General features: G+C 34.0%; 2 protein-coding genes across 2 annotated transcripts; both read left to right on the top strand.

The window, feature by feature from the left end:
- The first annotated feature begins 1,327 nt into the window (after positions 1 to 1,327).
- On the top strand, positions 1,328 to 7,645 carry LOC146902600 (BTB/POZ domain-containing protein). The gene is made up of 13 exons (XM_085737732.1): positions 1,328 to 1,688; positions 2,269 to 2,452; positions 2,596 to 2,664; positions 2,765 to 2,863; positions 2,974 to 3,053; positions 3,145 to 3,943; positions 4,339 to 5,015; positions 5,918 to 6,002; positions 6,093 to 6,144; positions 6,237 to 6,286; positions 6,558 to 6,605; positions 6,703 to 6,888; positions 7,335 to 7,645. The coding sequence occupies exons 1-12, from the start codon at positions 1,414 to 1,416 to the stop codon at positions 6,877 to 6,879; spliced, it is 2,595 nt and encodes an 864-aa protein (XP_085593858.1). The 5' UTR covers positions 1,328 to 1,413; the 3' UTR covers positions 6,880 to 6,888; positions 7,335 to 7,645.
- A 1,332-nt stretch (positions 7,646 to 8,977) lies between these two features.
- On the top strand, positions 8,978 to 15,309 carry LOC146902601 (ubiquitin-like-specific protease ESD4). Its single transcript, XM_085737733.1, has 9 exons — positions 8,978 to 10,019; positions 10,167 to 10,243; positions 10,326 to 10,419; positions 10,546 to 10,644; positions 12,011 to 12,103; positions 12,200 to 12,319; positions 13,412 to 13,515; positions 14,344 to 14,416; positions 14,770 to 15,309. Exons 1-9 carry the CDS (start codon positions 9,270 to 9,272, stop codon positions 14,830 to 14,832), a joined length of 1,473 nt encoding a protein of 490 aa, XP_085593859.1. The 5' UTR covers positions 8,978 to 9,269; the 3' UTR covers positions 14,833 to 15,309.
- Positions 15,310 to 17,728: the final 2,419 nt, after the last annotated feature.

Consider the following 17,728-nt stretch of genomic DNA (forward strand, 5'->3'; position numbering starts at 1 on the left):
ACTCATTAGCATCTGTCTTAATAATATGCCTATTTTTTACCTTTGACAACCCGGTTTTGTTTAAGAAGATAATATTTGATGAAAATTACTATTATAAGTCGTAAAAGTTTGAAATTCAATCGATAAAGTCTCAAATGCATGCATATTCACTCTGTAGAGTGAACAACAAACAACATAATATTGATTTTTGCTTTCTTAAAATAAGAAAAGTCGTTATAAAAAAATAAAAGATTCAATATATTTTCTTTATAGAAGTTGCATTTTAATGTATAACTTGATATTGAGAAAATATATGTACAAGTTTTATCAGATAATTCATATTTAGTGTAATGTGGTAAACTATGCACTTCATACTCATGGCATATGATATCATCCAAATAACTGAAGATACAACTTGGATTTTAGACTTGTCAAAAAAAAAAAAACTTGGATTTTAGTCTCTACAGTCGTACACTTGCGGATGGCGCATATCTGTCTTCATAAAGGACCTGAGCATGAATGGTAGAAGTCAATAAAAGGATTTGTCAAATGCAGATGTTAATTTTTTAACGTTGACGTCCAATTTTTTTCACAGATTATATTGTTATACTACACTCTATCCAGGGCATGGGCATGAGACTTATAGGGATAATTATCTGCTTTTAATTAAATTTAACTCCTCAATTTCAATTTTTTAATTTGGAAAATTTAGATTAGTACATATTTAATTTACAGTATATTTTTTTTAAAATAATCAAACATGATGCAAGTTTAGACAAATATAGCTTCTTTAGAATAATTTAGTAGGTATGAAACTCATGATTAATGTTTTCTACAAAGAACTTCATAATTTTATAAAGTAACGACATTCAAACATCTATTTTTTTTTTTACTCATGACACACCTAGTTAATCATGTTTAAAAATATGATTAATTCAGTAGAATAGATAATTAACTCAATTTTTGATCAAAATTATTGTTAATTCAACCACATAATTAACCAAATCTCACAATTTTCAACTTAATCTAAATCAACCATATAAATTAAACATAATTTTCGATGTGATTAATGAAATATGACAGTCAAAAAAATTGTCTCTACATTAATTTTTTTTTTAGGGAAAGTCCATTAAACATTTTTGTAATTTTAAATCTATTTTATTATATTTCCCTTCTTTCAAAAAAAAAAATATATTTTATTATATTTCTCTAAAAAAACTATTTTATTATTGGCTGCCGCAGACAAAATTGGAATGAAACGCACCGTTTGTAACTTTACTGTGCACGCAGTGAATGAATGAATGGAATTCAATTATACGAGACTTGCCGTGGAAAGTGGTGCGAATGTAATTATCTATCATTCAATTATACGTTATGATTGAATGAATAATCGATTGATGCAATTCGAACAACACTGAGGCTGCCTTTGATGATATGATGGAGAACCCTCAATATCCAAACAACCCTCCTCCTTCACCCTATCACCAACGCAGCGCTTCCATTCCCAAGCAGCCATCATCTCACCATTCCGATAACAATGATCCAACCACCGCTGAATTACGTGCTCTCGATTGTAACCTCGCTTCCCTCTGCGAACATGTTCAAATTGAAGGTTTCAATTCCGGCTCTTTTTCCGATATAGTTGTTAATGCAATGGGTTCCACTTATCACCTTCATCGTCTCATCCTCTCCCGCAGTTCATATTTCAGGTTATCACAATCCACAATCATTCCTTGTTTCATTTTCTCTCTATCCTCGTGTCAAAATTATTGAAATTCTGTTTAATTCATCAATCTTACCACTCTTCCGTTCCCCTGAATAATGTAATCCGTATATTTTACTTCATGATGTGTGTAATTTTGGTGAAGTGTTTAAGTGCATGTTTGGCTCTCCGATGACAAAAGTTGATTTTGTAAAACCGAATTTACTTCAAAGTTAGTTGAATATAAAATGATTTATGTTTAGATAGGTTGTGAGTTGAACAATAAATTTCAATGTAAAAATCACGTTTAGAATTAAAAATAAAAACTACAAATTCTAGGTTTTCAAATTAGAATCAATTCTACTAACTGTACAAGTAACTTTCTAGCTCAAGAGCAATGAAGAGTATATTTGATTACTAGTGCTTTGATATTAGAGCTTTAGTGCTTTTATATTGTATATTTGTATAATTTAGATAGGAAAACGAGGTTATGATCATCTATATGAAGCATGAATTTTCTAGATCATCTTGAAGTGAATTATTAAAAACTTTAAATACAAGTTTGTTATCTGGTGTTTGTGATTCAGGAACATGCTTCATGGTCCCTGGAAAGAAGCCAGTGCTGCTATTGTGACCCTGCAAATCGATGATAACAATGTTAATGACGAGGCTATTGCAATTGCCTTGGCATATCTTTATGGGAACCACCCTAAACTTAATGATAATAATGCATTTCATGTCCTTGCTGCCGCTTCCTTTCTCGACCTTCAGGTATGTTGTTGTTTACATTGATGGCTTGAAACGAAATATTCAAATCATAACCGTAAAGGCATGATCATTAATACCGTTTAATCTTTTTGCATGATATTCAGATTTATAATGTTTTTATTTGGTGTATCATTACATCTATGTAGGATTTATGTGCTATATGTACAGATTTCATTATATCTGAGCTATGGACTTCAAACTTCTTGGCTTATCAGGTTCAAAAATCCAGATGCTTGTATAGCCCCATTTGTGAAATTTAACTACTACTGTATACATTTTTGGGTCAGTTATTGGTTGTGTGGGACTGTTTACTAGGTGTTTGCGGAGAACCAAGATTATGGCATTCATGGGGAGCGTGTTAGAACTGCTTGTTGGGGCTACCTCTGTCAAAGTGGCGGCATGGAGTTGAGAGAGGTAACAAGGAAAACCAAGTGCTTGCTTCATTTGGTGGTTTTGGTTCTTGATTATGTGTTTCTTATGAATACAAAGATTATGTTTGATTTGGCAACATTCACTTGTTGCAGGTGCTTCCTAAACTTTCATCTCATACATTACATGCATTACTGACCTCTAATGATCTGTGGATACCCTGTGAAGAGAAGCGGTAAGTGTATCATTGGCCTTTATTTGGGTTTTGTGGTTAGCAGATTGAATTTTGCAAACTGCATAACGCTTTTCTAATGCTTCATGAAAAGGTTTGAATTGGCTTTCCACACATTCCTGGCAAAAAGTGCTCACTGCAAGATTGAACATCCTGCACATGGAATTCCTGGTTCTGAGTCTGGAACTGGCATTCATTCTGATAACACCAAGGGAAAAGGTATAGCTGATGGCTGCACTAACAAGATGTTGGAAACTGACTTGGGGAAAATGAGTCTTAAAAGTGATCTAAAGGACACTAGCATGCCTAACCTTTTAGTTGAGCTTGGAGATTCAGAAGGAGACTTCAACAGTGACATTTCTGATTCCAATCAACGGGTTCAACTTGCTTCATATGCCATTTCACCAAACTTGAATCCATCGTATCCTTGTGATATGGAAGGACCTTCATTGGGTAATTCATTGTCTGATCCAGACGGGGTGAGAACATCATGTTATGTTGAGGTGCCTCTTGGTGCTGGAACAACTACTGGAGTGGGTATTGAAGGGCCTTCTGAGGAAGGATCCTGCTACCATTCAGATAACAACAATAGGTTGGTCAGAGATCAATCAAGAGATTCTTTTTCATCGAGTTCTTGTAGTGGGCTCACTTCCAGTGAATGGGGAAGATATGGAACCCCTTTGCTTTCATGGGGTGGCCATATAGGCAGAAGACAGGTCAAAGCTCATCCCAGAGGAAACTATAGAGATGAAGACGATGTATTTCTTAATATATTTGAAGGGGGCTCACTTTTATATTGCAATATGTCTTTTGATGCACTTTTAAATGTCAGAAAGCAGCTTGAAGAGATAGGATTTCCTTGCAAAGCTGTAAATGATGGTCTATGGCTGCAGGTTGGACTGACATTAATTTGACTTTTGAAGTTTGTTTTCCATTTAGAATCTTAAAGAAAAAACTTATAAATGTAATGTTTCATTCTTTCGTTTTCCCCCTTAAAAGGCTTAAAAACTAATTTTGTCCAATGACATGTTACACTTTTCGTTATTCCCCTAAAACAGACCAAGTTTGTTTAAACCGTTATTCCCCTAACACTTTTCGTTTTCCTCCTCAAGAAGCATCTATTCTTGAAAATATTGGAGTGTCAGAAATTCAAATTCTGCAAATCAATCATGTGGCATATAGGTCACAATACTTGGTATAGAAATTACTATTCATTGGACTAAAATTATTGGTTGTGCATTCTTTTTGACATTACTGCTTTGGTGTTTTATTTTGTTTGCTTTTTCAGATGCTTCTTAGTCAGCGGGTACAAGAGATTGCTGCTGATACATGCAGAGTTTGTTCTCTTATGACTATGTCTTGTACTTGCCATAAGCAGTTTGCATTTTTACATGGATCTACCACCGGATCTTACATACAAGAACATAATCATAACAATATACCTGGGGGTGGTGGAAATATATATGTTGCTGAATCTTCTACAGGTGAAAGAAATGGCTCTTTTAGACCTGTACGGGTACATGTTAGAGGTGCTATTGATGGGCTTGCAGGTATTGGCCGTGGAACTACATTTGTTCCTGCAGCGGCTTCACCTCCTACACGATTTGTCTTTTCTCGTGTGCCATTTGGCGTTGGCAACAGAAACTACCCTCAGTCTGCAGCCAATGATGATTCAGAAGCACGTGCTGATCACAATGGAGACCTGTCTGGAGATGGATTGACAGCTTTAGTCGGGCTTAGCCAGGGAGGGAATTATGGAACAAATGTACATACAGAGCTAACACAAAGGGAACAAGAAATGGGATTGCAAAGTACTGCTGGGGGTGCAAGTACTGGTGGTATTCCCGTACAATTGTTAGAGACACCAGAACATACCATTGGTATAGAATGGGAGAATGACAACAGTTCTTCTATATCATTGGATTTGAAAACACCTTTAAGCCATTTCCCCCCTTTTCGCTTTGGGTAAGTCAGCCACTTTGCAACTATTAATAATTGATAAAGTAATATGGTATATAAATATTGCTAGTTATCTTGTGAGCTGGTTTTTATAACCCAGCTCACTCTTCCACCACACTAGAAGCTTGTAGTGGGTCCATTAGATTTGGTAATCCTTCTTAGTTACAATGTAAGCATTCACAATATTACTATCTTTATTACTCATTGTCGTTGTCTTGTAGATGCTATTTAGCATGACTTCAACCTCGTATGCATAAAAAGTCATGTCCCCAATGTTTGTTGTGAACCATTTTTCTCTACTTGTCGCTCCTCCCTCTTGTTCCCCTTTAACTGTGTTTCTTTTTTATCTGTTTGAATCATCTCCCCTCTTCTGGAAGTTCAATTATCTGCTTGGATGAGAACTTACACACTCTCTTGGAAGATGGCCATGACTCTTGACTATTTTACATAGATATTCCTTTTAAAGTATATTTTCTGTGTCTAATATTTTATGACCATTGCTATTTCCTGAATGCATGGAACACCTGCCTTACAATTCAAGTGGGATTCGTCTTGCAATTTCTGTTATCATTTCTTGTATTTCTGTCTCAATTGTTTGACATATACTTTTTTTCTTCTTGCTTTTACTATTTCTGGTTATGTTTCTTTATAGGAAAATACTAACATGTGTCCTAAGGGCAAATGTCAAGGAATAAAAAAATTGACATATTGTCTTGGAAGTGGTGTATTCAGTTCATTAAAAGTTAATAAATTGTTCTTTTCAAGACTATATCCCTCTATTTGGATATGTAACATGTTCCCTTAAGGAACTTGTTAGCAAGACCCTTCTTTATAAGGTTCCTAAATTTGTGAGTACTAAGCTTCATTAGTTTATTTAAATGTTCTGAAAATTTCTGTTGATTTTGCAGTGTAAGTTTTGAGGAAGTGCACAGGCTTGGTGATGGCCAGGTCAAGCATTCTCCAGAAGTTTTCTATGCTGGTTCTTTGTGGAAGGTAACATGTACATCAGTTACTCATTATATTCATCTAAGACGATCTTGACTGTCTTGGTTTGAAAATATTTTATTTGTTCTGAATCTTCAGGTCAGTATTCAGGCTTTTAATGATGAAGACCCCCAGGGACGGCGCACCCTTGGTAATGTTTTATTACATCAAAATTATCATCTTCGGGATGTGAACAAATATCAGCAGTAGTAATAATCGTAGATAGTTTGAATGATAATGCAGGATTGTTTCTTCACCGTCGGAAGGCAGAGATAACTGATGTGCACAGGAAGGTTAGCGGGACTGCTTTTCATATATTTCAATTATTTGGGCCTAAGTTGGGTATTGTATTTATGCTTTGAAGTTTGAAAAGTTTATTTTAGTACTAGTAAAATAGTAACGGCCTTACTACCACGCAAGCGACCTTTTTTTTTATCCCTTTTATAGATTTATTACATGGTCTGACATATATACTTGCAAGCTGATTGCAAATAACTTCCATTGTAAATCTTAAATTAAATGTTAGACCTTACATCATGGTATATCTTTGAAATTTGTTATCAGGTACATATGTATGTTGACTCGCGTGAAAAGGTGACTGCACGGTATCAGGTAACAGCTATAATGAATTACTGCTTCAATAATTTGGATGTTGCATGACACTCGTTTTCATTATTGATTTTGGGTTTGTTCTGGCTTACACGTTCAGTTGACTTGCCCATCCAAGAGGGAAATGTTGGTGTTCGGAAGCTTTAAACAAACGGGCACTCTTCTACCTAAAGCTCCTAAAGGATGGGGTTGGCGAACTGCTCTACTATTTGATGAGCTTGCTGATCTTCTACAAAATGGAGCCCTAAGAGTTATTGCTGTAGTGCAGCTTGTTTGAATTAAACAGGTAAAATATCAAGTTCACTGCATACTGTAGCTGAAAATAAAAATGTTATCCACACACTCACTACTATACTGTTTATTATTGATTGTATTTTATGTACGGCCATCAAAACATGAGACCTACTCGTGACAATAACTGGATCAGACAAACAAAAGAAAAAAGAATTCTGTTTGCATCACTCTCTCCCATAACATAGAGCCTCTTAATTGGAAGTTTTTATCAACTTCCTATTGGATAGGAGCACCGTCTTATTTAAGTGGAACTCGCATAAATTTCAGCAATAATAAATAATGTATTTTTTTTATTTTTATAAATTACAACAAATAAATATGTTCTGTTGATGTTTCTCGATATGTAATTGCTGATTGCTAATGATTTGTGAAAGGAAAGTTACTTGTATCATTTTGTTTCTAAAAGATACAATTTCTTTCTTTTGCCCACTCTTGTAGGAGATGAACGATGGTTAAGGCCTACATTGTACAGTATAAGAATTGTGAAGCTGCATACAGTATTTTATGAATTATGTGTGATCAGTATACTTTTTTTCTTCTTTTGTAATTGTGATCAGTATACTGATAGTTTGATCAGTATATTGTACACACGGCCAGTTTGCTTTGGCGCCCCTTCCATATACCTGTAATATCTGGATGTACACATTAGAACTTAAAATTTTCAAAATATTTTTGTTATTAGACTAACTACGTCTACTATGACCTGCGTCGATGCATGGAATAAAGATTTTTGTAGATTCTAAGATTAATCTGTAGTGTTGATTTGGAACGGACTTGTTTTTATCAACGTGACTAAACTAGTTATTTTGATATCCTTCCAAAATCGGTTTCTAGACCCGAAGTGAATGAAGGGTGATCCATTTATTTTGAATGAGCGCAGTAGTTGTTTGTCATATTGATTGATAATTATCTTGAAACCCACCTTCCTAAATTGTTGTCATTTAATCTCAACGTTACAGGTAACTACTCTCTTCCTTTTCTATAAAAGGTTGAAGAAGACAATCATATATGCTAAACCTATACTTGACAAGGATAATGCACCAAAATATTGTATACATTTATTTACTCACGCCAATATCCTAATCCTAATCCGAATATTAATAACAAAGACAAGGCGCACGACTCAAGGTATTATAGGCCACTTCATAAAAAGATAAGCATTAATCACTACCAAAAAAAAAAAAAAGATAAGCATTATTGGCTAGTAACCAAGAAAGATACATATTTTTAAAGAAATAATATTTGTATGTTAAGTGACAATATTTTGACAATTTTTTCTATCGTGCTCACATTATATTATTCATGTTTTCTCACAACATGAAGTAGAAAACTCAAATATGCTGGAGATAACAGAAAAATAAAAGTAAAAGAACTTTGAGGCATTGGTGTCCAAATTGGAGGTAATTCTCTCGCTCACTCACTGTATGTGTGAATGATTTCAAATAAAAATTTATCAAGCAAAGATGTGGAGTGGAGGAGCATTAGAGCAGTCTGAGAGTGGAAGACAAGGATGCATATAATAAATAATTAGTGTTTTCATTTGGATATTTATTCCTTTACTTTGTTTTCCCTTGTTTCACTTATTAAAAAATATGGGCTGCTGTTATAATTTTTTGTTTAAAATTAGAAATTAAATTAATTCCCTCTTCGTTCAACAATTTTTTTTCAAAATTAATTAATAATAATCTTCATCAATCTGATTGAAAATTGAATCAAGTTATTTAGTAAACTCACTATGAATTTAATAAAAAATTTAAATTAATTTTGAAGGTTTTTTAATCAAGGGTATTTTGGTACTTCTATAACTAATCAACACTTCTCTCTTCCCTATTTCTCCTATCTTTCTCTTGTACCAATCAACACATCAAATCTACTCTATTTCTCACATCTTTCTCTCTCACCTATTTCTCTCTTCAGAATTTCTATTCCGAACCAAAACACCTTTAGTATTGAAATCTAATTTTTTTTACCGAGGATAAACTAGAAAGCTGCTGAATTACACGCGGTAGCTAAACATATCTTAACCCATGTCGTATCGATGGATGGTATATAGTCATAGACCCTGAGTCACCCGAAAAGACATTGGCGTTTATTACAACCCCATATAGTATAGTATGAAGAAGGAAGAATGAAGAAACCAAAATTCAAAAGCTAATTTAAAACGCTGTATATCTTCAGTAGCAGCAGCTGGAAATTCGTTTTTTTTGTTTGAATCTGAAAGCGGCAACGCAATTTCATTCCTCTTTTTCCTCCAAGTTCCAGGTTTCATTCTACTTCTCCTAAAACTCCATAGTTCCAGTGTTTAGGGTTTTGTTTCGCCAAATTTCTCAATTCTTCTTTAATGGACTCTGCGTTTTCTATAATACTTCATCAATGGCTATCATAACACATCTCACCGGAAAACGCCCTCATCGCTGGCTTTCCGTTGATCAGAACCGTCCATCTCCGAATTATCCAACATTCAAAAGACAGAAATTATCAACAACCATGTCTAACAACACGCCACCACCGTTAACCACCAATGCCACTGTTTCCAGAATTTCTCGTTATCCCAAAACCAAACCACCTTTGCGTAGAGAAATTCATGCTCCATGCAGTAGTAGACCGCGCAAATTCGATTTATCAACTAATTTGAAGTTATCAGAATCATCAAATTTGATGGCTAGTGATACCACTAATGAGTTAATGGAAAAATACGAGCGCACGAAAAGTGCTGCATTAGCTACTATCTCTTATAGAGAAAAGGGAAAGGAAAAAGATAATATTAAGGAAGTTGTTGTTTTCGAAGATTCAAATGTCGAAGATGTAGAAGAATTGCTGTCTGTGGTGAAAGACCACACGTTGAAGAAGAATGGTTTGGTTTGTTTGGATAATAAGGTTGAGGTTGTGAATGGTGGGATTCAGCAACAGTCAGCTTCATCTATGGTTGATGCTGCAAAGATGTTGGATAATTTGTCTTTGAGTACGAAGAATGATCTTTCCGGTGTTTGTGCTTACAAGAAGTTGCTTGAGGCTGTTGATAAGCGAGGGGATACACTTGGTAGGTTGAAATTTGAAATTCAGCTTAATGAAAAGCGCAGGTCCGCGTTTGATTTGTTGCGTCCAAAGAAGGAATTAGTTGAGGTAAAAGTTTATTAAATTCCCCACACACGTAGATAATTTGTATTTGTATGTATATGTATTTGTCTGTATAAATGCCACTCTGTTGTCAAAGCATTAGAAGCATTCTTAATGTTTGTGTAACTGACAAAGTCTTGCTATGGCTTTCAGGAAGTGCCAAGGGAACCTTTTGTTCCTCTTACAAAAGAGGAAGAAGTTGAGGTTGCACGAGCCTTTTCTGCCAACCAGTATGCTTTGAAAATTTGGCTATGTGCTATTTAGGAAACTTTTTAAGTTGTACCATATCTGATCGATGGTTTGTTTCTACAGGAATAAGGTCTTAGTTAATCATGAGAAATCCAATATTGAGATATCAGGCAAAATGTTTCGGTGCCTAAGGCCAGGTTTATGGTTAAACGATGAGGTGATGTACTGATCTTTTTTGCTTATTGTTGAATTTATGTGGAAGAAAAGAATTGATATTGAACTATAACATTATCTGGAATTGTTGCACCATGAAGTTGAGTTATCTTGTGTTTTATCTTTGCAGGTGATAAATTTGTACCTTGAGTTGTTGAAAGAGAGGGAGAGAAGAGAGCCGCACAAGTTTCTGAAATGTCATTTTTTCAATACCTTTTTCTATAAAAAGGTAGTGTCTTTTTATTAACCTTATAAAATGGGCGGTGTTTGCACAAAAGCGTGCATGTCCACCGGGATTCCTTAAGCTTTTGAGGCATGTTTTATAGATTTCTTTTAGGTTTCATTTGTTTCATAGAAAGCAACATACTGTTGGTAAATATTTTTTTCAAAAACATGCCTTTAAATGTTCTGCATTGAAAGTTTAAAATATTCCCATAGAAAGTATTACTTCTTATCATATGATTATTTGCTCTAGATTTTAGTAAAAAAAATCAAATAAGTTCAGCATCCGGGTAGCCAATCCTTTAATAATTGGGAGCCGGTTACTCCTCGCCAAGCTTTTGTTTCTGTTGACTTTTGTTTTGAACAAACAGGATATTCTTACGTTGTTAATTGACTGATGCTCCCAAATTCCCTATATATACGTGAATACATACATAGTAGTTAAGAGCGGCCGATAGCGGCACTATAGCGGTCATGCGTAGCGTAGCGGCGACGAACTGCTACGCTAATCGTCGTAGCGGTTCGGAATGAGATAGCGGCCGCTTCTGCTGCTATAGAGGTGTAGCGGAGCAGAGCGGATAGCGGCCGCTTCAACCGCTATTTGATTTTAGTTGAAAATTTCCAAATTGACCCTATTTTTAAAACATTTTGTATGGTTTCCAAATTTCTAAATTGATTTTAGTGCATTTTGGGGATTCTTAAAACCAAATTGACTATGTTTGTATGGTTTCTCTGTTCTTTTTTTCGTCCTCTATTTTCTTTTGTTTTATGGTTTCTCTTGTTTTTATGATTTTTTTTTTATTTGTTCCTCTATCTTTTGTTTTTTGGTGTTTCGTTTTATGAATGTCTCATGAGATTTGAGTGTTATATTTAATTTTATATTAAATATAGTTTTTTTTTAGAAATATATAAGTTTGTTTATACTTTATATCATTGTTCATGTAATTTGTTCAAAAAAATAATCAAATATCGGTTACCGCTATTTGTCATACCGCTATACGCTATCCCGCTACCCCACTTTTGGGGTCGGCCGCTACGCACCGCTCTCCGAGATTGACTACTATGAATACATATACTTGCATAGATATGGAATGATGAGCTTCATGCTCTTTCCCTCCTTAGATCTTCCTTTTCTCTTGAGAGGCGTAGAAATGGAAGGAAGATTTAGCCCACTGCTTCATGTAGTTCACACTAGTCTGTAATTGTATTCAGTATAGTACTACAATAACAAGAAGCAAAGTCTTTTTTCACTAATAGAACAAACATGAAACACCCTGCATGTTATGTGTTTTATCTATGTTTTCTCTGTGATTCAGTCATGTTGTTCTATCATTGATGCTCGTAATTTTGAATGTTAATTGCCAATGAAACAGTTAATAAACAGCAAAAATGGTTATGATTACAAATCAGTGAGGAGATGGACTACTCAAAAGAAATTGGGATATGGCCTACATGAATGTGATAAAGTAATTATTCTGAACACATTTTTTATTTTGTTTTTTATTATAACCAATTAATTGGCTGATTTTTTGCCTGATTTGCTGCCGACTTGTCGTTCCCAGATATTTGTACCTATTCACCAGCGGATCCATTGGTGCTTAGCTGTTATCAATAAGAAGGAAAAGAAATTTCAGTATCTTGATTCACTGAAAGGAATTGACACAGAAGTGCTGGAAGTGCTGGTAATATTTTTGGTCTTGTAGCTTACTCTGTCAGTTCCATATTAAGTGTCACATATTTGCCTGTCTTATATTATTTGTCATTTTAGAATACAAAATTACCTTTGGAGTATTAGTTACATTTTTCTACTAATACTTCTATTAATTGTATCTCCGTCACTCTAATAGCTCCACTAACTACTTCATTGATAAAGGTATTTTCGTCGATGACTAATTTTATCATAGAAATTATTACAATCAGTGATTTTCTTAAGAAGTGTTCATAACCTTAAACATCACTTAATATGAAATAGGTAACACTAAATTTCATATTTCAAGCTGCATATTGCTTTATAAAAGTGGTGGAAGTCATAAAAGTTTATTCGGTTTTAATCATCAATATTTTTTAATGAAAAGACACTTCATTTTAAATCTTTATGGTTTCATTTTTTGCACAGTTGTATAATTTTTTAGTAAAGTGATTGAATTAAACCCTTTTGTTTTATCACCTTAACTATATCCAATACAGTGTGATTTATTTCTCATTAGAATAGTGGGTCAATGGTTATTCTTTTGAATCTCAAAAGAAGCAAATCAAATCAAACCTGGGATCATGCAAGATGTTGTTGCAGAAAGCGTTGGTCTGACACAGACGACTCAGTTTGATCATTGATCGGTTTGAAATATTGTTCAGTTGTTTGTCCAGTTTCCAGGCCATCTGTTGACCATTTGACACTTAGATGATTCATTTTTTTTTTCTTTCAAACTTGTTGGAATTTACTTCTGGCAATTAATTGTATGATAATTATTTTCATTGGTTACTACTGTTTTAGATAACATGACGTTGACTTACTTGTGGTGTGAAAATTGTGCCTTGTTTTTACTTTTACTTATGTTGTTAGTTGGTCTTGTTGGTTTTTAAAAATTTTCACAAACCAAACAAATATGATTTGGTTTGGTCCAGGCCTTTGTCTATCAATTGGAGCCTAAGTGTGCCTCTGAAGATGGTCACTTGCCATCTCATTCCAGACTTAATTTGATCGGAAACTCAAGAAAGATATATGTATTTATTTTTAGCTGTTGCAGTATGTAATATTTTTTATTAATGTCTCCCAGGCAAGGTATTTTGTAGATGAAGTGAAGGACAAGACTGGAGAAGATGTTGACATTAGTTCTTGGGAAACAGAATTTGTTGAAGACCTTCCTGAACAGATGAACGGGTTTGTAATTTAATCTTGTGTGAATCACTTTGTCACAATTGGGAAAATACTTGGGTGACATTGAGGTTTGGTGACATTGGTGACTTAAAGTGTTTTTTTGATGAGAGAGTGATACATGAATAGTTAAAATAAATTATTTTGATGAGAGAGAATGATTAGTGAGAACCCGTCACAATTGTCTTGATGAAACTAGAGGGCTCCACGTCATAATGAAATTTCCATGTCTGTGTAAAATTTGGGGGATCCCCTAATTGCAAAAGGAAAAAACTGAGAATCAAAATTGCTCAGAAAAAAGTAGGGAACCAAAACTGCATAATCGTGATGCTTAGGGATCAAAAGTGGAATTAAGCCTAATTTTTCTTGCAACTTGAAAATGAAACATCACTGTCCAGGTATCAATTGATAAATACTAGGAATAAAAGTTGCTCTTTGTTGTTTTAAGCAAAGTGTCACACGAATATATTTTAACACATATTTTGAACTTGCACACAACTCTATTTGACCCGTGTATTAACTTCTTGATCATTTGTAATTGGGGTTTTGTTTGCACCAATAAGAATCACTCCTTGGGTCTTGCTACATGGCTATTTTGATTTTTCTGTTCTTTGAAGGTACCCATGTTGGTCATTAGTATTTAGTAATCGTTACTACTGGTGCATACAGTTTTTTTATCCCCAGAACTTGATTGTATGCCAATTGTTCAAGAGAATTTTTCTCTAAAAGCTATTGGTTATTATCAAAAACAAATGCTTGTAGCTCTAAAAAGTGATTACAAAAGTTTGTGGGTGGATTATTTTCTAAATTTAATTTTATGTTATACTTGAGCAGGCATGATTGTGGGGTGTTTATGGTCAAATATGCTGACTTTTATAGCAGAAACTTGAGGCTCTGTTTCAACCAGGTAAAACAGACATTTCCATTACCATGAAGAGAATCATGCATTTGTGTTATGTTTATTTCATAGATCAGAGATATTTTCCTTTTTGTCAAGTCACTCACATAAGGAGCGCTTTCTAATTGTCAATCTAGATTTTCTTGACAAGAATTTTTAGTGGGAAAAATGTTTTTTTGTGTGTACATGGTGTGACCAATAACTGATAATTTTAACACCAAATTACCCTGCTGGAACGTTTTAACAAGATCCAGTGGACTCATATTTTAAGCCTGGTCAAATTGCTGAACAAGCCTCATTTTTATGACTAATTTTTAATATGGTTCGGAATTGAATTTTCCTTTCCACAATTCCATTTGTAGGAACACATGCCTTACTTCCGGCTTAGAACAGCCAAGGAAATCCTGAGATTGAAAGCTGACTAAGCAAGAAAAGAACACACATGAGAATTTGGGGAAAGAAAACATTAATGTGAAGTTAGCAGGGAACTTTCTGATGGAGGATCCTTCACTTTTGTCACTAACTTGACAATAACCATTCAAGAGTTTGGGGTATTATTATGTTGACTGGACTGACTATACGTATCATCTTGATGTCTTGAATTCTCTCTATTTAATGGACAATTTTATTATTTTTATTGTGTCTATCGCGCTCTAAATGAAATTGTCTGATAAATGGAGAGGACCCAAGCTCATCATTTAGATACATAGTTACAACAAATTGGTAGAGTAGAATGCAGTAGATTCATAGGTTGTACATGCTACACATAAGTGAATCCATAGATTATGCATTTCATTTACATAAGTGAATCCATAGATTATGCATTTCATTTTGAGGTTGAGCTGTTGATTATTACGTATCAATAAATAAATGTATCAATAAATAAATGTCCTTCGTCACTATTTTTTGTGTTTGCTTTTAATATTTGCTTCAATTTCTACCGAGGGTTGAACTTGTTTACAGTCCAAGCTCATGTTAAGCGAATTGAGAGCCATGAATAACATGGTCGATTCCTTTAATCCTTTGGTTGATTATGCCATTCTCTGAATCTATATGATGTGATGTTTTGCAGCTTCTTATACTTTTATCTGTGTCTGAATTACTACGTTTGTGTATTAATTAATTTTAGTTGTTTGAATTGATATTTAATTTATTATCTATATGTTTTGACCAAAAATTTATGTTATATTTAAAAAAAAAAAAAAAAAAAAAACCCAACACATACTTAACATGTGGATCGCAAAGGTACAGAACCCAGTTATTGACAACTACGTTGAACTGAATTCTCAAATTTGGAGTTTATCCAACCAGTTAGGCGTATTTTGTTCACAATTGAAGATTATGCCTTGCTTGTACTTTAGCTCTCTACTTTGTATGTGAAATGGGTACCTTTTTTTTTTTTTTTTTTATTTTATCACCAAATAACGTAATTATTGTGCAAAATAAAATGACAGTTAATTTCCAGCGTACTTTCTTCAAAAAAAAAAAAAAAAGTTAATTTCCAGCGTACTAATTTACGTGTAAGTTGTAACTTGTATTTCTAGGCAAGGGAACGCATTCACTTAAAGTAGTACATAAAATGGACAGAGATCATAATGGTCAACACTCAACACGTAACCAAAGTTTGAAAGGTAATTCCCAAATAACAAACAGCTTATCCATGAAGAGTAAGCAGCTTACAATTTACCTGGTCCTAGAAGGAGAAATAACAGAAGGCCCCAACAGACAGATAGCAACACGACATTCAAAATGCATGTGAAGTTAATTTGGCCAAATATGTCAATGACTCAGCATAATTCAAAACAGGGCTTACATTAGATACTAATTATAAAGACTTCTGATAAGAACCGCTGGTTAATTATAATTGTACTTGTTAGCCAAAATGAAAAATAACACAAGCGTTGTTATAGAGTTTTGAATCATAGAGCAAGATGCTTTGTACCACCACTTCACGGTTGTCGTTGAGTTCTTCTTGCGTTCCCCCCATTGTATTGTGAACACACTTGTCCTCCATTGGTAATTGGTATGCAATACTTCGTAATGAAAACAATGTAAAAGCAATTAGATTTTCTATGAACTACTCTTCGTAATGAAAACAATGTAAAAACAATTAGGAGTTGTTGTTTTTGGGCGGTTGGTGGTGGTGGTTTTTTTTCTCTTTTGGGGGTTGCGGTGTTCTGCTTATATACGACACCGTGGTTGTATTGTTTCTTTGCCTTTTCGGCTTGTCCGTGATTGTGTTTGTGTGCCTTGCACCCGTTCGTCGTTAATAATACTTGCTGTTTAAAAAAAATGTAAAAACAATTATAATTATATGATTTATTTATAATGTTATATGATTATATTATATATTGTATCCGTTGATGAGATAGACCATTCATTCAAAGGTAATGCAGCATAATTAATTATGAGATCGCCAAAAAAATGATGCACCAGATTTGCCATTTTGGAGTAAGAGTTTTGGCTATGTGGCTGTTTCCCTTCTTCTAGCTAGCTAGCGATGAAATGAAAGGAAAGGATGTGTCGTTGTATAGCCTTATGCGGCGTTGTTTAATAGGGTGACCTGACACAAGCAAAGACCCTGAAAATCAGATTAGGTTCGGGGATGTGTATTTGTTTGTTTCTTCTCACTTGGCTGGTTGCGTAGCACTCAAGTCAAAATTAAGGTTATTCAAAGATGAACCATGTCTTTATGATTTAACATGAGTAAGCCAGACTAAACTTACAAGTGCAATACAAGACATTTTAATTCTAACTGCTAGATGGATTCAATTGTGTAAATAGATTTGAGGAATGCATTCTTAAGTTTTTTTTTCTCTAATGTCTCTCTGTGTTATCAATCTCACCGTTAAATAGAAAATTGTGAGATGAGTTTTTAAAGAAAGTATAAAAGACTCAAGTCAACTACTAGACCAACCTTAAATGGGTTGTACAAGAAACCTATTTAACCGTAGTTTTTACACATTTGATATTAACCATGGCATACTAAGAAACATTTGACTTTTGTTATTGTCTTTTTAAATGCACATACATGAATGACTGTGATAATTTGACATTGTAAAACTTTTTACATCAACAATGCATGAAAATTGAGTTTTTTGTAGAGTAATTTGAGTTTATTTTCCTTACGATTTCATCTTGATTTTTCTAGTGCAAATAGGATGAGAAAAGTTTATTATTATAATATTAATGAGCATTGGAAAAATAGAATTTTTTTCGAATGATAAATGTGGGTATATTAATTAATATTAAATTTTTCTCATTGTCAAAACTTAAACCGCGAACTTTTAATTCCCCATCTCTTTAAATTTCTTAACTCAA

The sequence above is a fragment of the Medicago sativa genome, chromosome 8 (assembly GCF_051527215.1).
Source record: "Medicago sativa cultivar Bolivia chromosome 8, Bolivia_mono, whole genome shotgun sequence".
Taxonomy (NCBI): Eukaryota; Viridiplantae; Streptophyta; class Magnoliopsida; order Fabales; family Fabaceae; genus Medicago; species Medicago sativa.

Excerpts from the sequence above, each read along its gene's own strand:
- LOC146902600 (XM_085737732.1), top strand. The coding sequence starts at position 1,414 with ATGATGGAGAACCCTCAATATCCAAACAACCCTCCTCCTTCACCCTAT. Across the intron at positions 1,689-2,268 it reads TCCCGCAGTTCATATTTCAG|GAACATGCTTCATGGTCCCT; the intron begins GTTATCACAATC and ends TTTGTGATTCAG. Across the intron at positions 6,145-6,236 it reads CCAGGGACGGCGCACCCTTG|GATTGTTTCTTCACCGTCGG; the intron begins GTAATGTTTTAT and ends ATGATAATGCAG.
- LOC146902601 (XM_085737733.1), top strand. The coding sequence starts at position 9,270 with ATGGCTATCATAACACATCTCACCGGAAAACGCCCTCATCGCTGGCTT. Across the intron at positions 12,104-12,199 it reads GCCTACATGAATGTGATAAA|ATATTTGTACCTATTCACCA; the intron begins GTAATTATTCTG and ends TGTCGTTCCCAG. Across the intron at positions 13,516-14,343 it reads CTTCCTGAACAGATGAACGG|GCATGATTGTGGGGTGTTTA; the intron begins GTTTGTAATTTA and ends ATACTTGAGCAG.